The sequence below is a fragment of the Ochotona curzoniae genome, unplaced genomic scaffold (assembly GCF_017591425.1).
Source record: "Ochotona curzoniae isolate NIBS_2020 unplaced genomic scaffold, NIBS_Ocur_1.0 contig_43, whole genome shotgun sequence".
NCBI classification, from domain to species: Eukaryota; Metazoa; Chordata; class Mammalia; order Lagomorpha; family Ochotonidae; genus Ochotona; species Ochotona curzoniae.
The window spans coordinates 2,517,209-2,540,367 of record NW_024466218.1 but is presented as its reverse complement, the minus strand read 5'-3'; the positions used below and the strand labels follow the sequence as shown (position 1 = coordinate 2,540,367).

At 42.0% G+C, this 23,159-nt stretch overlaps 1 protein-coding gene across 14 annotated transcripts in view; it reads left to right on the top strand.

Annotated features, from left to right (window-relative positions):
* The window catches only part of OSBPL1A (oxysterol binding protein like 1A), a 203,237-nt gene that overhangs the window by 104,922 nt on the left and 75,156 nt on the right, over positions 1–23,159 (top strand). For all 14 annotated transcript variants that reach the window (XM_040984809.1, XM_040984810.1, XM_040984808.1 and 11 more), the window contains one exon: positions 20,287–20,449. In XM_040984809.1, the coding sequence (XP_040840743.1) occupies positions 20,287–20,449 (163 nt within the window). The remainder of the gene's footprint in view (positions 1–20,286; positions 20,450–23,159) is intronic.

The following is a 23,159-nucleotide window of genomic DNA, read 5'->3' as shown; positions in this document are numbered from 1 at the left end:
TGAATCAAAGCGAGGAACCCGGAGCCTCTTCAGGGTCTCTCGAGTGGGTGCAAGGTCGCAAGGCTTTGGACCATCCTCGACTGCTTTCTCAGGCCACAAGCAGGGAGCTGGATGGGAAGCAGGGATGCCAGGATTAGAGCCGGCGCCCATATGGGTTCCCGGCGTGTGTGAGGTGAGGACTTAAACCGCTAGGCTACGATGCCAAGCCCATAGTAACTGTTCTTAAGTATCTAGTTCACTGGTATTAAATATATCACATTGTTGAGATACTGTGACCACATCCATTTCCAGAAATGTTTTCTTCTCACACACCTGAAACAGCATACCCATTTTACAGGAACACCCTGTATCCCTTTCTCAATCTATGGTAGCCATCGTTCTCCTTGTGAGTTTGACTCCTGTAAGTACTTTGTATGAGTGAAATCATGCAGTATTTATCTTATTGTATCTGATTCGTTTGCTTTAGCATAAGAGCCATCCCATGTTATAACATGTTAGAATTCGTTCTTTTTAAGGCTGAATTCAAATAATTCTGTTCTCTAGGTACACCACATTTTGTTTATATATTCATCTGTGGACACTGGAGTTGCTTCCCCCGCTTTGGCTGTGGTAAAGAACATTGCTGTGCATACATTGTAAAAATACCTTTGAGTCTCTGCTTCCACTACTTTTCAGTATATACCAAAAAGTGGGCATTGATAGGTCTTGTGATTCTGTCTTTCAAATAGAAAGTTACTTTAAAAACTTACTTCAGGGCCCGGCGCAGTGGCGCAAGTGGTTAAAGTCCTCGCCTTGCATGCCCGGGATCCCATATGGGCACCGGTTCTAATCCCGGCAGCCCCGCTTCCTTCCCTTCCAGCTCCCTGCCTGTGGCCTGGGAAAGCAGTCGAGGACAGCCCAAAGCTTTGGGAACCTGCACCCGCGTGGGAGACCCGGAAGAGGCTCCTGGCTTCAGATTGGCATAGTATCGGCCCGTTGTGCTCACTTGCAGTTGGGGAGTGAATCATCGGACAGAAGATCTTCCTCTCTGTCTCTCCTCTCTGTATATCCGCCTTTCCAATAAAAAAATAATAAAAATAAATCTTAAAAAAAAAAAAACTTACTTCAAAGCATGTGAGAATAAGCGGATGCCTGTTCTGGGTCACTTCCCATTGCAATGGCTAACAGTAGGCCCAGGCTGGAAGTTGGAATCTCAGTCCAGGTCACCCATATGAGTGGCAGGAACCCAGCTTCCCAAGCTGTTACTCCCAGCATCTGCATCAGCTAGAAGCTATTTTTGGGAGGGTAAGGAGGCAGACCTACGTACTCCAGTGTGGGACATGAGCATACTAACCAGCATCTTAACCATCGGAGTAAATGTCTGTCCCTATTTTCAGTTTTTTGAGGAACCACCCTATTTGCCGTTTCATCTTAAATTTTTTTTTATCTTTTTGAAAGGCAGGATGGTGGTGGGGGTGGTGGTGCTGTTGCAGTGGAGGAGGAAACAGAATTAACTTTTATTTGCTGGTTCACTTCCAAATGCCTCTTACAGCCAAGACTGGACCAGGCTGACTGAAGGTAGGAGCCCAGAACTCCATCTAGTCTTTATGTGAGCACTAAGGCTCAGACACTTGAGCCATCCTCATCTGCTGTCTTCCAGGGTGCACATTAGCAGAAATATGGATCCGTGATGTGGAATTCCAAACTGTGGCTTAACCCACTGGCCCACACCTACCACCCATTTTACGTTCTTGTCACTGGCGCACAAGGACTCCAGTTTCTTCACATGCTCCTCCCTCTTGTTTCCTCTCTCTCCCAACCTCTCTCCCAACCTCCCTCCCCTGCCTTTCTAATGGTAGTCATTCATGTAGATGCTGGATGTGGTGTGGAGAAAGATGGTACAGGTGTAATTAGTATTTTGTATGCAGGTATTCACCAGAAGGCTACCATACTGTGTTTCCTTACGGCAGCCCTTAGCTGCCCTGCCGAACAAGGACTGTAGCAGTGGCTCTGCTTGCAGTGGAGTTTGTGCAGCCCCAATTCTTCCTTAGTGTCCTCTTGTTTCCCTTCAGTTCCCTGACGAGCAGCTCCACAGGTAGGAATGATTCTGGAGGTTTTTCATGGACTTGAGACTCAATTTATAAACCTGTGTTCCACTTTAATCTTTCAGTACTTCAGATCCCAAATGTTGTTTTGCTTCTATAGTTTGAGTGATTATACTTAATTGAAGTGTTTTTTCTGTTCTGTGGAGTTTGCATGGGAAAACAAGAAGGAGGCAGTGTTTGAGTCACCACAGATAGAAAAATCTGAGAAATGGAAATTGTTACACCAAGGACAGCAGGCCTACCTTCACTTGAACATGGGAGCTATTAAGTCGAATGTTTATTGCTCAAAGCCGGAAGAAAATCACAATCGTGAGCATTGGAATTGAACGGACATTTAGTATGTGTGCTGATTATATTGTTCTGCCTTGATCTTTAGTCTGTAGTTTAGGAATACAAAATTTCTGACAACTTTGTAGTCAAGGAAGATTTTAAAACTGATATTGAATCTTGAAAAATTTCACAACAGAATTATAAAAGGAATCTTACAGGTCACCCTGCTTTTCTCAGCTTGCAGGAATTGCCTGTTCAGCTTGTGCCTGTTGTATGGCTGTTTTGTTCTTTGTAAACTCTTCAGCAGTGGATATGCAGGCAGCATGCTCCAGTGGCTAAGAGCATGCAGCCTGAGTCAGAAAGGGTTTGAAGAGAGGCCCTGTCATCCACCAGCTGTGTGATCCTAGACAGGTTCTGGCATGATACCCAGCTGGGGTTTCCTCATCTGTGGTATTTACCTGCTGCTCAAGCTTGTGGATGGGGAACAGTGTATGAGATAAGCCACACAGGTAGCCTAACACCTGGCCAACCTAGAGCAAACATGCAGAGGTCTGAGCTTGCGTGGCTGCTGCCATGCTCTTCTGCCTAAGTGAATTGTCCCTTGAAGACACCCGTCACATCAGGGAACAAGCATAAAATCTCCTTGCCCTGTGGAAATTCAAGACTCGGGGCCTGTGCTCTGTGGCATTACAGCAGAGCATGGGTCCTTGCTTGGGGCAGCTCCTTGGCTATTTAGAGTAAACTTTTTCCCCTTCTCTGATACCATGCTGTTTTGCTCTTTGCTTACCCATTCTAGGCTTTTTTGAAAACATGTCACCCAGAAACAAAGGCTAGGTCCTCCTGAAGGCAGGGTGGAGAGCATGGTATTTGAGTTGACTGCATTGCTAGTGCCTGCCAGCCCTCTGACATGGCCATCTGTGCAGTAAGGACAGCGGCTTCCCGCTGTACCATGAACTCTCCAGCCAGGCCTGCTGCGGAACTCTTGCTGTTCCTGCAGGAGACTGTTCTCCCAGCTGTGCTTGCCTGCCTCTTGGCGCTCCTGGTAGCCCTGAAGCCAGGCGACTCTGTGAATCTCCTGGCTGCAGGGTGTTAAGACTGCAACCCTGTCCCCCAGGACTCCTTCACAGCTGTGTTTTTGTCTGCCACTGACAGCACTGAGTATTTCTCTGATCTGCCTGCCTGCCTTCACCACAGTAGGCTGTAAGTTTGATGAGTACAGTGATTGTTGTCTATTTCATCCACTGCCATTCCCTGTCACCTGGTATGCATGACATGGTGTAGGTGACGGATAAATGTAGGTTGGGATAAAGAGCACAGTAGAGTAATGACTCTGAGTTGCTCAGAAGTTGCTTAATACTGGATATGAAGAGGACACTTGGGACCAAGTTCATAGTCAAGCCTGCATTTTTTTATGTTTTTGCTGTTGGAAAGATCAGAAAAATTAATGCTACCTGAGGAAGGGAAAATACGATGTCAAGATCATTGTTCTAGCACTTAGGGAATTTTCAAATGACTTTGGATGCTTTAATAAATCAGTATTTTATGTGTAGTTTTGTTTGCTCATAAGCATTATTGATTTATAAAAGATATGGGTAAAAATAAAATATGAGTATTAGAGCAGCAGTATTTGCTTTTGAAGTGTTTATTAGCAGAGCTGTCCAAATTTGGGCTGCAGAGAAATTATCTGCAGAGAAAATGGGAATGCCTGAAGAGACACATGAAAGTTTGAGGAAGAAGTATTAGAAATGTTGTTTGTTTAATACATATTCCTGTTTTGACTATTACTCAGGTAATTACATGTATTTAGGAGTACAGTGTGTTATTTTAATATATGTACAATGTGTTGATTTCATTCGGGGTAGCAGCCATATCGGTCACCTCAAACATATGTTCTATAAGGATATGTGTTAGCTTAGTGGTTGAGATGCTGAATTGGAATGCTGAAGTGAAGTCCTAGCTCTACTTCTGATTTAGGTTCCTACTAATGCACATCTTGGTAAAGAACAGGTAATGGCACAAGTACTTGGGTCCTTGTCACTCATGCATGACATTCTGGACTCCTGGCTTTGAGCTGGCTAAGCCCTGCCTACTGTAGACCTTTGGAAAATAAACTAAAAATATAACTTCTCTTTTTCTCTCTCTTCCTTTCTCTCTCCTTTCAGGAAAGATTACAAAACCAAATCAAAACACACACAAGATGTATAGAGTCCAAATAAACTTTGTTTACATTACAATCACCAGGGTGCTGTTTCATTTCCTCAAGACTTTTCCTATTAACTGTGGAGTCCCTGCATCACTTCTGAAAATCAGGGTTGGTTAGGTTGTGATTAAACTGCTCTGTAGCAATATATCTCTAAAAAGAAATGCATTTCAAGGATATATAAAACACACCAGTCTGTGGTGATTACATAAGAGCAAGTTATTTTTAGGGAGAAGCTTTGCAAGCTGGGGCTCCCATACTCAACATCTGAGAAAACACTGCATTCTGCAAACCTTGCAAACATTGTTTAGCTTTGATTCATTGCACGTTTGAAGATGTAAACATCAGTTCCTAAATAGACATATCTTTTAAAAAAAGCCAGTTATAAGATTATTTGATGTAAATAGGGAGGTGCGGGAACATACCAAAAGTTATGTTTAAGTATCAGAACCCAGCAGCTACTGGCAAGATTGTAGTGTTTCAGGTTATTTATATTGGTGTATGAGCCTATAAATAAAGTTCACAATGCTGCTTAATATAATCAGTTTTCAGGAATTATTTTTCATCTTAGCATCTCTTTGAAAATATTTTAAATATCTTCAGAATATTTTAAGGTTATTTTAACTCCCTTTGTCATTACATGGGCAGTTTATACTATGCCCTTCCTGTTGCTCCTGTTTTTTTTTATAACTTTATTGAGGCATGATGCATGAACAATAAACGGCAGAATGGTAGCTTAATGAGGTTGAATGTATGCTTCTGCATTTATTTCCATCACTGCAATTAACATAAGGAAGGAATACTTCATTCATTCTGAAAGTTACTTCTTGCCTCTTGAGTTTTTTTTTCTTCCATCCCTGTCCACAGGTAATAGTAACTTTCTGATTTAAAGATTAGTAGGATTTTCATGGAATTGTAAGTATATAATTTTTGAGACTAGAGATCTGGCTTCTTTAACTTAAAAAATTATTTTGAGGATATATCAGTATTTTGTTCTCTTTCATTGTTGGTGCCAGAGAAGGACTCAAGCCAGGTCTCTTATGTGGGTACAGGATCCCAATTACTCGGACCATCTCTGCTGCCTCCCAGGACCTACATGAGCAGGAAACTGAGGGAGGAGTCAAAGCCAGGTATTGCACCTAGACACTCCAAGAGAGTGAGGGTCTCTTAACTGCTAAGCTAAGCTTCCATCTCTGTCCATTTTTTTTCTTTTTAAAACAAAGCAAACACCTCCCAGCCGTGCTAGTAGTCATCAAATCAAGGCATTTCTGTTGTGGTTACAATGTGCATTCTCTTGATGACTGAAGAGGTTAAACATCCTTTCATGTGCTTGTTGAAATTTGGGTGATCATCTTTGGATAGACATGTGATCAAATCCTCTGTGCATCTTTGATTGCATTATTGGTTAGCTTGTTGAGTATTTATTTATTTTTTTATTTCATTTCATTTTATGACAGCTTCATAGGCTCTGGGATTCCCCCAACCCCTCACCATGCTCTCCCCCTGTGGTGGATTCCTCCACCTTGTTGCAGTGTTACAGTTCAAATCCAGTCATGATTCTTTCATTGCAAGCATGTACCATGCATAGAGTCTAGCTTCTTGTTTTCCAGATAAATTCAACAGTTTCTGGGGGAGACCATCTCTGGTCTGAAAGCAGAGCTGACAGAATATCATCCCATCCAATGAAAAGCCACAACGTAACATCAACAGCAATTTACAGCATTATGGAGTTAATTGACATGGTATTGAGTGACCCATATGTTAGAAAATGCAAGTTGTTAACCACATCCTGTGACTACTTCATTGACATTTCAATTTTAGTTTATATACAACTGGCTGTTGTACACCTTAAAATGGCTATAGGGTACTACTATTCAGCTGTCTCATGTCTATTTTCATTTTTGTATTTAGCTGTTTACAGTGTTGAATCATAATTGTTACTGAACTTGGCAGATTTTAGGATAGTCCAAACTGGCTTATAGCTCTGACAAGGCATATGCCAACAGTTGAGGTGCAGAACAGTTTTAGGTGGGCTGTGCAGAGAAATCTTCAATACCTTGGTGAGTAGTAACTAATCTTTGTGTCCTACTTAATAAGGTACATGTGAGTCAAAGCTGAGCATTTCTTGTCTGTTTCTAAGCTTTCCTTGTTGTTCTCTGTCTAATCTAAATTTTAGGGGTGCCTCCGGAGCAACCCTGATGGTTGTTGCAAGAGAGAGTGGGGATCCAAAGTTAGAACTAAGTAAGGACCAGAGAAAGCTCCCCTCCTGAGTCCCAAAAGAAGTTTACTGTTCTTCCGTTTCTGAGGTCTGCACAGGGTTCCTGGCTATTGCTCCGATGAATTAGATCCTGTGAGAAAGGATCAGAGCATCTTCCATCTCATGTGGGAGATCCGAAAGGAAGTAGATGCCCTCAGAATTCTTGGCCTCTAAGGGCATTCCAATTCCCCGTGGTCTCCTTGGCAGTTGGGATGTAGCACTTGGTGCCCATACTGATAGTCCTTGGTGAGGATCCAGGAGTCTTCAGAGTTGGGATACAAGCTTCCACCTGTCCTCCTGCTCCACTCTGGGGTGCCCCCCTGCTCTGTGCATATGACCTCCTGTTAAGAGGTTGTCAGCATTGCTCTTGATTCCCACTGTATGTCTTTATAGTTTTGCTAATGGCTAATGCTGATTTGAGTCTGTTGTCTATGAATTACCTGTTATATTCTTGATAGATTTACTGAACGTCTTTCTCACACATTCTATGAAGGTGCAAGATTTCTTTGCTCTCCTGATCCGTTACAGAGTAACATAGGGTATTAAAAGTATATTAGGTTTACTTTTAAGACGCTAAGCTACTCGGAAATGGGGTGGAAGAACAGGGAAATCTTCCATCTCCTTAGAATATGTGAGGAAGATGTAAAGTATAACCTATCAGAAACATAACAGGTAATTCATAGACAACAGACTCGAATCAGCATTAAACAATAGTCAAATTACCAAGACACATAGGGGGAGTCAAGAGCGATCCTGACAACCTCTTAACAGGAGGTCATATGCACAGAGCAGGGGGCACCCCAGAATGGAGCAGGTGGGCAGGAGGAGGCTTGTATCCCAACCCCGAAGACTCGGATCCTCACCAAGGACTATCAGTATGGGCACCAAAGACTACATCCCAACTGCCAAGGACAACATGGGGCATTGGAGTGCCTTCGGAGGCCGGGAACTCTGAGGTCACCCAGCCCCGTTTGGATCTACCACATGGGATGGAAGAGGCCCAAATCATTCCTCACAGGACCCAAGGTCATCAGAACAACAGCCAAGAGCCCAGAGAGATCTGCAGAAACAGAAGAACAGTAAATTTCCTTCGGGACTAGGGAGAGGAGCTTCTTCTGGTCCTTACTTAGTTCCAGCTTTGGATCCCCACCCTCTCTTGCAATGACAATCAGGGTCGCCCCGGAGCTCCTCCCCCACCTGGAAAAAAATAGAATAGATAGTCAGAGAACAACAAGGAAAGCTAAGAACCAAACAGGAAACAATCAGCGTGGATCCACATATACCTTACTAGATAGGACACAAAGATTAGTTACTCGTCACTAGGGTATGGAAGATTTCTCCGCGCAGCCCTCCTAAAACTGTTCTGCACCTCAACTGTTGACGAAGGCCTTGTTAGATTTATAAGCCAGTTTAAGACTATCCTAAAATCTTGCCAAGTTCAGTAAAAATTATGAGTCAACACAATAAACATCTAAATGCAAAAATGAAAATAGACACGAGACAGCTGAGTAGTACTCTATAGCCACTTTAAGGTGTACAACAGCCAGCCGGTGCTGAGTACAAACAAAAATTGAAGGGTCAATGAGGTAATCACAGGAGGTGGTTAAGAACTTGCACTGTTATAACGTATTGATTACTCAATACTATGTCAATTAATTCTATACTGTTGTAAATTGTTGTTGATGTTGTGCTGGGGCTTCCAATTGATTGGGACAATATTCTGTCAGCTCTGCCTTCAGACCAGAGAAGGTCTCCCCAAGAAACTGTTGAATTTATCTGGACAATAAGATGCTGGACTCTATGCTTGGTATATGATTGCAACGAAAGAACCATGACTGGATTTGAACTGTAACACAGCAACAAGGTGGAGGAATCCACCACAGGGGGAGGGCCGGGGGAGGAGATGGAGGAATCCCAGAGCCTATGAAGCTGTGTCACATAATGCAACGTAATTAATTTTAAAAAAAAACAGTATATTAGGTTTTACAGTTTTTTGATGTAGATCATAAAGAGTCTACTCCCATTGATTGTTGGTTCATTGGTTACATTACAATATCTTATTGCATGTGATATGGCTGTTTGAGGTTGAAATAATATTACAATTTACAGGTACTATTTCTTGGAGTGACATCATTTCACCCTAAATTAAGGCAAACATATGGTATCTAACCTTTTAGGATTGGCTCATTTCCCTTATCATTATGGCTTCCAGTTGGACCCATTTGGCCACAAAAAACTGCATTTTGTTTTTTTTTAATAGCTGAATAGTGTTCCATGGAGTAGATGAACATAGCTTTCTTATCCAGTCTTTTGTTGATGGGTATTTCGGTTGCTTCCAAGTTTTTGCAGTTATTGATTGTGCTGCTGTGAACATAGGGGGGTGCATGTTGGTTTCTCGTGTAACAGGTGTTTTGGATATATTCCTAGAAGTGCTATTGCTGGATCATATGGTATGCAGATTTTCAGTTGTTTGCGTGTTCTCCACGATTTCCATAGAGGCTGTACCAACCTGCCGTTCCACCAGCGGTGGAGCAGGGTTCCCTTTTTCCCACATCCTCGCCAGCAAGTGTTGGTGGTTTTTTGTATGTGAGCCATTCTTACTGGCATTAGGTGGTACCTCATTGATGTCTTCGTTTGGATTTCTCTTAATGCCAGGGAAATTGAGCATTTTTTCATATGTTTGTTTGCCTTTTGGGTTTGTTCCTTTGTGAAATGTCTGCCCATTTCCCGTGCCCATTTCTTGAGAGGTTTGTTTGTTTTGGTGGTTCTGGAGATCTTTGTATATTCTGGAGATTAGCCCCCTATCACCTATGTACTTCCTAAAAAAACACCAAAAGCAATAGCGATCAAGACCAAAATAAACAAATGGGACTACATCAAACTAAGAAGCTTCTGTACAGCAAAGGAAACAATCAGCAAAGTAAAAAAGCAACCCACAGAATGGGAGAAGATCTATGCACACTGCAGAGTTCTTTATTTATATGCAGTTGTATGATCTAGATATTAGACCTTTGTCAGATGTATGGTTTGCAAAAATTTCCCCCCATTTTGTAGTCATTTATTTTGCTGATATGGTCTTTACAGCAATTTTTTCTTGTGCCTTTGATGTGATTGTGTGTTTGTATTTTTTTTTAAACTAAGGTGAGACTACAGAATAGATTTTGTGAGAATAGGCTGGTTTATCATTTAACAAGGCAAAATGTCTGAAAATAGCATTAGCTTAGAGATTCATGTTTCTGTCATCTTAAAGAGTATAGGAGGCGGTCCTTGTGGACCTAGAGTGGCAATTCAGGTGTCAAATTCTAGTCAACAGGGAGGAGGAAAGAAAGAGGTGGGTCCTTCTGATTAATAACTTTGAAGTTTCTATACAACACTTGTTTAATCACAGGCCAAAGCTGCCAGAGACAGAGAAATAGTCTTACTGCTTGGGGGACAGTGCTAACAGATAATAAGTTGGGGTATTCTAAGAAAAGGGAGAATCATTAGTCTGTCTTAATACACAAATCTTGTTCATTCTTGGAAGTAGGGCTGGAACTGGCCCATCTTACTCATACATACACACATGCACACATGGGAATCTAAGCTGACCCTGCTAGCTGGCTGTTGTTGGGAACCTCTGCTCTGAGCAGCATTTTTGAAGGGAACAAATTCACCAGTGCTTGCATTGAGAAGCTCTTCTGATGTACCTGTGTTCTACCTTATGAATATCATTTTTCAGTGATGTGATTCTTGAAAGGCAATCTAGGGGATGCCCTACTGTAGACCACGTGAATTTGGACCTGTAATCTGTGTAACTCTGAAATCCTCTGCCAGCTCCCCACCATTTACCTAACTTTCAAGTAACCCCATACAAAAGGAAAGCAGGTAAAACCTGCTTTTAAAGATCCATGATTACATATTTTCCTCAATGTTGCTATTTGAAGAATTATTGACAACACTGTGGGCTGGACAGCCTGTGGGATTTACTGCTACAAGTTCTGTATGACCTTCACAAACTTGAACTTTTTTTAAGATTTTTTTTTTATTGAAAAGTCAGATTTACAGAGAGAAGAAACAGAAACATCTTTTGTCCAGTGGTTCACTCCCCAAGTAGCCGCAACAGCTGTAGCTGAGCTGATCTGAAGCCAGGTGTTTACCCTGGTCTCCCATGTGGGTGCAGGGTTCCATAGCTTTTAGCCATCTTCCCCTGCTTTTCCAGGCCACAAGCAGGGAGCTGAAGGGGAAGTGGAGCAGCTGGGACACGAACTGGTACCCATATGGTTTTCCTGGAGCATGCAAGGGGAGGATTTTTAGCCACAGAGGTACCATACCAGACCCACCAGCTTTAACGCCTTTATCTTCATTTATCTTTGTGTCCTTTTAAATGTACAATCCTCATAAGATTGTTAGGATTTAATGAACAGTTGGTCTGTAAAAGATGCTTTTTAAAAACTTTGACAGTGTTTTACACACAAATGCTCTGGAATTCGCTGTTTTTTTTTTTCTTGCTGGATAAATTGATGCTAAAGTTAATATTATTGAGATTCTCAGATATTTTTGCTTAAGGCTTTGTGCTCAGATTATATCCTTCTTTATAAACTTTGAAATACTTAGTATTGTTTCAGGAGATCATCTCAGGAATAGAAAAGCTGTCTTATCCTTTTTGCTTTGCTTTGTTGTGAGGTGCGAGAGAGATCATGCCAGACAATTCTGGGATGTATTAAGGAGTCTTCATTAACCAGGCTTGGTGATAACAGAATCCCCTAGAAATTAGCAGATGGCAAGTCCACATGGCAATCTCATCTGAATTGAAACACTGAGAGGAACAAATGGTCTTTACCATGAAACCCATCCATTAAACTGAAGACCTATGTTCCAGCTTCCCCAGTAGTATAAACTGTCCTAAGAGACATGCAGCAGATAACCGGGACACACAGAGCTGCAAGCATTCATTTTTTCTGGCTTCTCTGTCCACATTCCACTACTGCTAGGCCTCACCTCTCCTGGAACTCTTGAAAGTACACAAATTATAAATACAAAGCATCTTAGCATTTGCATCTTTACTGAGTCTTTCAAGCAGTGAACAGAAGATGAGGAATACAGACATAGGGGCCATGTTCAGGGGCTACCTGTCCTCGGAATCTGTCTACGGGAAGCCAGAGAGCACGGAGGTGCTAGGGAGGCCAAGAGTCGGTGAGTAAGAGCTATGGAAGCACATGACCAAGAGAGCAAGCCCCTTCCTATCCTGGGCCTTTATGGGGGCTCGAGAGGGGAGTGGTTACACAACAACACAATCACACCCCCTCTCAGGTTCCAGGTGATGATAAGTGAGAGTCATAGGTAGGCAGAAAGAGCGTGGTACATGGGGGAGGTATGGATTCCAAACTCCTGACCCTGAACTAACTGCCTAAGACAACCTTGTTTTCACTGTATACCTATTTGTTCATTTAAACATTTTTTCAACACTGAGTATGTTTCATAATCACTGAGGATGCAATTAGAAAGATTCTTTTTTTAAAGTATTTATTTGAAAGCAGTATGAATTAGAGGAAAAGATAGATCTTCCATCAACTTTCTCAATCCTCTCCCACAATGGCCAGAACTGGGCTGTCTCAAAGCCAGGAACTCCATCCAGGTCTCTCATGTGGGTAGGTGGCAGAGCCCAAGCATTTGCGCCATGTTCTGCTGCTTTCTGTTCATTAATATGATTGGATCAGAAGCAGAGCGGCCTGAAATCAAATACCTGTTCATGTATGCTGTCAGCATCACAGACAGGGGCTCAACTTGCTGTGCCACAATGCCAGCCCCAGGAACATTAATGAAACAAGAAGTTGTGAGATTTGAGAGTAGATTGTTAGAAGGTGTAGAATCTTTATTGAATAAGTTGGTTGAGAATTTTATTGTTTTAAGTGGCCAGTACTGTTCTATTATGTTAAATTGAAATGTTTATATTATGTGTTTTTTTAAAGATTTTTATTTATTTATTGGAAAGTCAGATATACAGAAAGGAGGAGAGACAGAGAGAGATCTTCCGTCCGGTGATTCACTTCCAAGTGAGCACAACAGCGATGCTATGCTGACCCAAAGCCAGGATCCAGGAACTTCTTCCGGGTATCCCACATGGGTGCAGGGTCCCAAGGTTGGGCCGTCCTGGACTGCTTTCCCAGGCCACAAGCAGGGAGCTGGATGGGAAGTGGAGCTGCCAGGATTAGAACCGGTGCCCATATGGGATCCTGGTGTGTTCAAGGCAAGGACTTTGGCCGCTAGGCCAAGCCGCCGGGCCCTATATTATGCTTAATACCTGTCATAAGTTGGTTAATGTTGTCTGCTATACATGAAATGTAAAAGCTTGTTGAAGTTTTAATTGCTATACTATAACCTGGAATAATTTGGGAATTACACATTGAGGTATAGAGAAGTTTGAGGAGTATAACCTTCTGAATTGTAAAACATGTAATAATGGAGATTTTAAATTATAGTGGAAGTTCCTTGTGTGAGTGTTACAGCTGTGTCAAGTGGTTCAGTTTTGCTGTTGAGAAGAAAATAACTAAATGCCAGAGCCATTAACAAGGCAGTGAAGTGCATGGTACTCCAGGGAGGGGACCCTATTTGTGTTTCCAAAGAGATTTTTCTTTCCTGCTTTTTAACGTATGTAAAAAAGAAACCAGTTACATTTCTATTTGTATGTGGCACTGGCCTCCCATTTTATTTTTAATGGTTAGTTATTTTTAAATTATTCTAACAGAAATAAGTGCCAACTATTCAGGGCTTATATTGATTTTTTCCAAGTATCATTATCATGTAGCTTTTTTTAGAAGCTGTAAATCAAGTATTTATTTTTCTGTCTCTCCCTATTCCCAACCTGAGTGGGGAATGTTTCTAAGTGTTTTTAAGTGTTCACAGAGCTTTGTCTTAGGCCAAATTATGCCTCCTTGTAAATGTCTGAAGGTACATTTTGGAAGTCATTGAACAAACATTATTATCAGCAACTGTTTTCTGACAAAGTGAGATGATCTCACTTGCAGCATGTCAGCAAGGCAACAACCATTCAGATCCTTACCTTCCCTCCCTTGATGGTGCCTGAGTGAATACTCCGGGGCAAGGGTAATTCTGAATGGGACTTCCTTTCTTTTTGGCTTGGGCCACATTGAGAAACTTGGCAGTGCCAGGTAGAAATGTAGTATTTTTTTTTTTAATGGTGCCTAGGCCTAGTTATAGTTAACTCTGAGCAAAGGGACAGAGCTTAAAAGTTGTCATTTGTTGGGCTAAACAGTCTTAAAGAGGAAGCTTTTATTTTTACTATCAGGATGTACATTTTTTTTAAGCTGTGTGTGTTAGGAAACTGATCTACTTACTATATCTTATGCTGGGACCCTCTCGTCATCTGTCACCTGTTCTCCACATCCTTTTTGCTCTAGACAGCAGAAGTGATGAGAGAAGAAAACCTTGCTAAGGTCTCTGCCATGTGAATCCACACGCACACATGCCCCGTGTGTCACTTTTGCAGTTAAGGATGAACCGCCAGTACCTTAGCAAAGACCATGGGTATGCTGTGGGTTAGAGTCCATCTCCTTTTGCAAACTCAAAAACATTGTAGCAATTCATTTCTCTCACTCCTTTATCACTAATTCCCCTCTCTGTATTGATTTTTTTCCCCTCATCAGTGTAAATAAGCAGACCAGATTGTCTTTCGTAATAAAATCTAATTGAACCATTGAACCCACAAACTGCCTCAGTCCTCTCCTTCCTGTCTGAGCTGAACTTGGTAAGAATGGCTGTAGCCTCTCTCCATTTTACCCACTCAACTGTCCCTTTCATGCTCACTAGCATTGCACTTGTAGAGTGTACCAGTGACCTCCATGTCACCAAAACCAGTGGAATTTTTTGGCTCTCTGACCTCCTAGTGTTTGATGTAATATTTTTTTTTCTCTGAAGTTTTACAATTCCAGGATAGTGTGTGTTCTTGGTTTTCATGTTTTACCTTTTTGGTCTGTGCTAGCTCTTTGTTATCTCCTACTTGGATTCAGTCCTTGGATTTCTTCTCATTTCTCCCTTACTTTGCCCTTGGATGGTCCAATCTGGTCTTATAGTTCATGGTATAACCTGTATGTGAATGCCTGCATTTCTCATGCTCCCTGTTCCTCCTACAGTCTTTCCTGGGTTAGATAACTCATCCTGTTGTTCTAGTTACTCAGCCAAAACTATGGTTTCCGCCGCCTTTTTCCTATATCACTCTGTTTCAAATCAGTTAGGACTCCCTTTAAGGTGTAGCCCAAATCTGACCTCAGCACTTTTGCTGCTGTTACCTGTCTTCTATTGCAGTTGTTGCAGTTGAATCTTCAGGGATCTTTTTTAGTCCATGCTTGCTCTGCCTCTCCTTTCCAGCTACGTCCCAGGCCACTTCAGCATCACAGCTAGGACAGTCATGCAAATGTCCATAAAATAAGATAACTTCTGCTGCATCTTCAGTGGCTTCTCATTCCCTTTGGAGTTAAAGCTTTAGTTTTCAGAGTGATGGTCACTATTCAAGCCGCCCTGTCTACACACAGCCTTGCCTCATTTGTTTCCTTTTGTCTCAGGGCCAACTATTTTGATTTCTGAGGAAGATTTGTTAATTCTTTAATATTGACCTATAAATGAGTCATGTTATCTAGTGGTAGGAAGGGCTGAAAGCAGTTTTCAAGAACCAGAGAAAATTACATTTTAGAAGCAGTGAGGGATGGTATAGGAGGTTGTTAGAGTCCAGGAAGACTCTGAAATGTAATGTGTGCACCATGCTGTGTAATCTGTCCAAGCATGTACATACTAAACTAACATAGGGACCGATTTCCATTCCATGTCACGCCTTAGACACAAGATCAGAGTGTAATTTCCCCGAATCTGGGGATGAGAGTGTGAATCAGCTGTCAGTAGAACTCGTGTTGGCTCTTTGCATATGACATGGGGACTCTCCATCTGATGGACTGATGGACCAGAGAGCTTTTAGGAACTTTAAAAATGATCACACTTTGTTTTAGCTGCCTTGCAATAGTAGAGTGTCACTAAGTTGCCAAATTTCTTTCCTGAATGGCTGCAATGGCCAGAGCTGATCTGATCTGAAGCCAGGAGTGAGACACTTCTTCCATGTCTCCCACATGGGAGCAGGGGCCCTTGGCATTGAACTATCCTCCATTGCTTTCCAAGGCCATTAACAGATCTAGATTGGAAGGGGGGCAGGCAGGACGTGAACTGGTGCCCATATGGGATGCCAGGGCCTGAGGTGGAGAATTAGAATGCTGGGCCTCCACACTGGCTCCGGAAGTCACCTACTTGGAAGCAAGAATGTTCTTAATTCTGTAACCATGAAAGTATCACTGTTGTTTCTTAGCTTAGAGGTAAAACTGGAAAAATTGTTTTATTTTTAAATCTAAGAGTAACTTTTCAGTATATGATACATTCTTTGTTGTGGCTATACTTGCAATTATAAGAAATGAATAAGGCCAGTACTGTTGAACTAACTGAAATGTGACCAGTTGAAAGAACTAAACCAGATTGACAATTGCAGCCAAAATTTCACCTCTTATAAATGGGTACTTGAATGCAATGTTCTGTGAATACTAATCACCAATTCCTTTCTGAGTAGTGTCTGCCAGATTTAATGATCATCTTTACCTCCTTTAACCTCTGTGAAACAGATAAATGACAGTGTACCTTACTATGGGAGAGAGAAAATGTATATAAGCTGGGTAGCACATAGCTGTTTTTAAGACCCTAGATTCTTTTGCTGGCATCCATTCACTTGCAAGTGTTCACTGCAGATTTCACCTGTTAACATGAAATGAAATGCAATGGAATGAAAGACTGATGTGGTGAAGTGGTTTGAAGAGACCAGTAGATAAGCTTAAATTTGTATTCCTTGTTAAGGGACTATGGACATAGCATTGTCTACTATTAAGCACCTGATGATTCAGTCCTTAACTTTTTTGTAAGTAAGTGTTTAACACTTACATTCATTTAATAGTGTGTTGATTTTTGTTATGGGAAGCTCATAGAAGCTGGGAGTATGTACCTTATCTCTTCTATTTGAAAGTTATAATGTCAGTCTTTTTTTTTAAAAAAAGATTTATTTATTTATTGGAAAGTCAGATATACAGAGAAGAGGGGAGACAGAGAGGAAGATCTTCCATCCAAGTGAGCACTACGGCGATGCTATGCCGACCCAAAGCCAGGATCCAGGAACTTCTTCCGGGTATCCCACATGGGTGCAGGGTCCCAAGGTTGGGCCGTCCTGGACTGCTTTCCCAGGCCACAAGCAGGGAGCTGGATGGGAAGTGGAGCTGCCAGGATTAGAACCGGCGCCCATATGGGATCCTGGTGTGTTCAAGGCAAGGACTTTGGCCGCTAGGCCAAGCCACCGGGCCCCAATGTCAGTCTTATTCTAGAAATGTTCTAATATAATTATAAACACACATTGGTGTCAGCTAGTTCTTTGAGGAACATTCCTTATTTAATAATAACAAGGATAATTTATATAATTTGAGAGTTTAAAAAGTTAATGCTGAGAAGGTGTGTATTGAAAGATGGTATAAATGAATCAGGACGCCTGGTGTTAACAAAAGAGGCATTGCACACAAGGTGACAATTCTGTTAGAGAATAGTTTCTAAGGTAGCAAAGGGGAGTGTGGAAACCCTGAAAATCAGGTGGCTATCTTGTGAAGTTACCCTCTGCCTAATTTTGTCATCAGCTCTTCATGCACTTTATTTTTTTTTTAAAGATTTATTTTTATTTTTATTGGAAAGGCGGATATACAAAGAGGAGAGACAGAGAGGAAGATCTTCCATCCGATGATTCACTCCCCAAGTGAGTGCAACGGCTGATGCTATGCCAGAGCCTATTCCAGGTCCCGCGCGGGTGCAGGGTCCCAAAGTTTTTTGGGCAGTCCTCGACTGCTTTCCCAGGCCACAGGCAGGAAGCTGGATGGGAAGCAGAGCCGCCGGGATTAGAACCGGCGACCATCTGCGATCCCGAGGGTGCAAGGTGAGGACCTTAACCACTGCGCCACCGCGCCAGGCCCTCTTCATGCACTTTACAGGAAAGATTCCCCTCACTGTTTTGAAGTGTTGCCATGGCGGAGGATTTGGAAGTACTCTGCTCCAATGTCCCTGGAAAATGACTAGGAGGTGTTAATGGCCACAAAGTTCTTCAGCTGAAGCTCTCAAGCAATGAGAGTGAGAACCCATTACCAGTACTGAGTCTGTGATGTATACCTCTGTGCTCTTACACACAGCACTTACACAGTGGGAAAGGTTACCTATTTGTGGTGCCGGGCGTGGGGGTGGGTGGGCTGTTCATAGTTAAGTGTCTTCCATGTAGAGAATCCTATTGGGCCTGAAATGAATAAAAGCACGTTCAAATCAATTGAAAGATGATAAAGCACAGTGAGAAATAGAATGTGGTTAGAGCCTCTTCCTCGCCTTTTCTTTCTCTTCAGAGCAAGAGAGAACAGATATAGATGTGGCAGCAGTAAAGTGATCCTTATTTTAGATGGATAGAGGAGGAATTGAATTTGAATAAGCTTTAGTTGAGGGGCGCAGATATTTTTGGCCTTTGGTCATTTATTTTGCTACTTTGCTGAAATCTGCTAGATGAATCTAGATGGTAAAATGCTAGTATTCTGTCAAGTAGAGATGATGATTTGATTTTTACATGCAAAGGTGCAGTGTCAGCAGCACATTAGTATTTTGCTTTTCAGAGAATCAAACCAGAGAGAGGGTGGGCAGAGATGAAACAATCTGGATCCTGTTGGAGTTTGGCTGTTGGAATCTACAAAATGGGGTTGATGGATCTTTTCCATTTAAAGAAAGGATGATTTTGCTCAGTTTCGCAGTCCCTATTTACAGTAACTAAAGGGTTTAACCCAGCAGGTAGAAGAGGAGCAGCTTTTAAAATTTTTTTACAGTTCTGCCCATAGCATGTTTCCTCCCTTGGAGGTACATTGCAATTATAGAAATAGTCACAGGGATTTTTTTTTCCTAAAAATTGCAATTATGTAGATAACTTTTCAGGTTTGCATCTTTTCCACTCATTACTGCCTCACATTTCTTGCTATTTTTATTTCATTACCATAGCTCTAATAACTATAGTCTGGTGACTGTAATACTGTAATGATAAACAGCACGGTGCCTGAGGACTAGCCCTTCCCAAGATAATTGAGATTTAACCCCATTTGTACTATGAACCTAGCGTTTTGCTATCACTGTGTCTTAAGTCATGTGCTGGACACTCAGTGCTATACCTGGCATGTAGCTCTTGGGGTCACAATTGCATGGGGCTCTAGAGTCCAACTGGCAAAGGAAAAGCCTCACGCTGAGAGGCTTTGAAAAGGGAATGCTAGAGGCAACATGAGGAAGGGAAAGGGTTAGATTGCACTGAGTGAGTAATGCAGAAGAGCAGGTGTGAAAGCACTGCACTGCAGACCTGGAGACTGGACATGGCGGAGGCTACCCCACCCAGCGCTTTGCAGACTGGTGGAGCCGTAGGCCTGGACTCACGGACCTCTCAGGGTGGGGAGAAGAAAGGCAAAGTGCCAGGGTTCCTGGTTCACACCCAGCGTCGTCAGCACAGTGCTGCTTTCTCAACTGCTGTGAGTCTAGGAGCCCCTGGCAGGTAAAGAAACTAAGGACGAGAGTCTAGGAGCACACATGGTGGAGCCCAGCCTCATGGTTCCTCAGCTGGTGGTGGGTCAGCTCTAGAAATAGAGTGAGATTAAGAAAGAGTGGTATTTCCAGGATTGTGTTACAGAAACAGATGAGACTCTGTAGCAAATCCAGTGCATGTTATTTCACGAGGATGGGGTTCCTTCAGTTGCAGAGGGTTTCACTCAGCTGCAAAGATGAAGAAGCTCTAAGTCAGGGGCAAGAGACAGAGTCTGCAGAGGACTCAAGGTCAGAACGGGCTTTGCCTTTTCTGTCACCTGTCTGTTTTGTATACTAACTCAAAGGCAGAACATGGAGTTGAAACCCAAGGAAGGACTTCAGAAGTAGAAATTAAAATGTATGTCGTCATTTGACTTCATTTGGTATTTTGGAAGTACAACTTATGCTTTGATGTGGTACATACTGTAATATTTAAACTGTTTTAATTATTTTGCCTAAAACCTTGCTGAAACTGGTTTCTCACATGATTTATGTTCAGAGAGAGGGAAGAGAGACTCTAGGTAAAGTGTTTGTCATTTCTGGATTGACTGTTGTGCTTATTCTATGCTCCTGATCATTTGAGCTGAATTTGTTTGCTGGTTCTTAATCTGTTTTCATTAGCTAAGCTGTTGTGAGAAAAGGCCCCACGGGAAGAACAAAATTAGCTTAGTAATTTTGCTCATTCATCCATGTGTCTGTAACGTGACTGTTTTCATTTCTGATACTGCTGTTGAACTTCATGAAAAACAAGTGATTTTCACCTTGTGTAAGACTGTTGCTTCTCTCTCTGAAGTCCTTTTTGTATATTTATTTTCTTCTAGGTGAGGAACTTTAAATTGGAACAGGAGCAAGAAAAAAACAAAATTTTGTCTGAAGCACTGGAGACTCTGGCCACTGAACATCATGAACTAGAGCAGTCACTGGTTGAAGGATCCCCACCTCTCGACATCCTTAGTGAGGACGAGTTCTACGATGCGCTCTCAGGTAACCTGTGGCCACTGAGAGTCCACCACCTCGGTATCCCCAGAGGATGGCTGCCACCTGAGGATCCCTGAACGTGCTCCAAGAGAGCAAGACGTGTCAGTATAGCTGATGTCCATAGGACAGTTACAGGAGGGACGAGGGGATTAAAAGCACAAAAGTGAATACAAAGAGCCCAGGCACTTCAACTATTTATCTTCCATAGTCTTTTACTCGTAGTCTTAGCCAAAAGACTGAGAAGCAATCTTCCATAATCTTTTTTAGAAAGTAGTTTTTAATGTTTCGTCCTGTTTCACATACAAACATATACACATTCATATTTTTTTAGGCAAAGGTAGATTTATTAATAACATTTAGCATAGGATTCATGAAAAATATACCATGAGGGGAAAAGCACGTAATTACATAAGGGGTATAATTCAGTCAAGACTAATATATGTATGTATATATATATATATATGCGTATATAACAAGTAGTATGGTATACACACATTAAAGTGTATGAGCACAGACACACTTTCACAAATAAGAGAAAAAAATGGCTTATTTCACATAGTATGGTGATCTCAAGTTCCATTTATTTATTGCCAGTGTTAGGGTATCATTCTTTGCTAAGTCTGAATAGTATTCCCGTGTGTGTGTGTGTGTGTGTGCATGCTGTAATTTCTTTATTCATTCATTGATAGATGTCTAGGTTGATCCCTTTGTTGCTGTGCTGCAAATAAACATGGGAGTAGCAAGTATAAGCATCTTTCTCTTATGCTGACTTCATTTCCTTTGGTTACATCGTCAGAAATGGGATATTTGGGTCATATGGTAGATTGAGTTTTAGTGGGTTTTTTTATTTTTTAATTTTTTGGTAGTAGCTGTTATAACTGGAGTGAGCTGATACCTCATTGTGGATTTTATTTGCATTTCCTTGATGAATAGTGAAACTGAGCATCTCTCATGTATATTTGCATTTCTTCTGAAAAAACTGTAAATGATTTGCCCATTTCTTAACCAGATTATTTTGTTGGGCTTTTGGAACTTTATAACCTGACTATCAGTTGTATATCATTCTTTCCATTCTGTCAGTTTTCTCTTCAGGTTGTCTCCTTTGCTGTGCAGAAGCTTATTGGTTTGATATAAATCCATTTTTTCTATTTTTGCCTGTTTTGGGGTCTTACAATTTTTTCTAAGTATGCCAGTGCCTTATAATATTTCCCTTTATTTTCCTCAAGTTTCAGGGTTTTACATTTAGATCTTCGATCTATTTTGAATTGATTTTTGTAAAGGGTATAAGGTGGGGAAAAGCTTTAAAAATTTTTTCAAGGGCAGGCATTTAGTGCAGTGGTTAGTTAACATGATTTTTGAAATACCCACATTCCATATTGAGTGCCTTGGTCCCAGTTCCAGCTCTGCACATATAAAACTCAGTGAAATTCCCTTCACGCACTCCTTACGCTAAGTGGCCATGAACTTCCTGGTAACTGTAGATTTACTCTAGCTCCTTTTCAAGGACATATACATGCTTGTATGCATATGAATTTCTATTTTGAGTGGAAATTGCTGAGCCATGGGCTGCATCTGTTTATCATGTGAAAATTTGTCTTGAAAATCTATAAAATCAGTATTATTATAGCTCTAGCTCATTCTTTTTTTTTTTTTTTATTGGAAAAGCGGATTTACAGAGAGGAGAGACAGAGAGGAAGATCTTCCGTCCAATGATTCACTCCCCAAGTGAGTGCAACGGCCGATGCTATGCCGATCTGAAGCCAGGAGCCTCTTCCGGGTCTCCCCATGGGTGCAGGGTCCCAAGGCTTTGGGCTGTTCTTGACTGCTTTCCCAGGCCACAGGCAGGGAGCTGGAAGGGAAGCGAGGCTGCTGGGATTAGAACCGGCGCCCATATGAGATCCCGGGCATGCAAGGCAAGGACATTAACCACTTGCGCCACTGCGCCGGGCCCTCTAGCTCATTCTTTTTAAGGATTGTTTAAAACGTTGTGGAAGTCTGTGGCTCCATGAGAGAGGAGAAAGTAAGAACTATAATACCTAGATGAGGTCTGGCAAATTTATTTTCTCTTAGGTGCCAGTTCTTACTGGCTTGTGATGTAGTTTGTGTTAGCTTCTGCTTTGTAGATTGCTGAGTGGGGAAGGAATAGGGTGAGTTCAAGAGCTTACATGAGTCAACCCGTTCTGCCGTGGCTGTCGGAAATGAAGAGAGGAACAGGTGCTCACTGAATGCTTGCTGTTTCTCGACTCGTATGGCCCACCCAGGTTCCACTGCAGGTGCCTGAAACATGCTAGCCTTTCTGTGCCATTCTTACTCTTTCCTCCCATGAATTACAGGGATCATTTGTGTGAATGTAGAAACTGCAGGAAGGTTGAGGACCAGATGCTCTGACTTATTGTTGACCTAGCCATGCGATTCTTTGAGATCACAGCAACCTTCACTTGAATGACTTCATCTTTCCACTTCAGTCTTTCCACGTCACTGTCTGTTGGCACTTCCTCCTCCGCCTCCGACTTCCCTTACCCCCGACTTTGAGACCATTTCTTCCTCTTTTCCTCTGGTACCTGTCATCTTACTACCTTCTTGAGAAGATTTATACTCAATTACTGTTTTCAAGCAGGGGCTCTGAATATGGGAAAGTGCCTTGTGCCATACAGTACAGGCAGTCCTCTCGAGTCTTCAGAATGAACTCAGCCCTGCCTGCAAGAGAATAGACGTG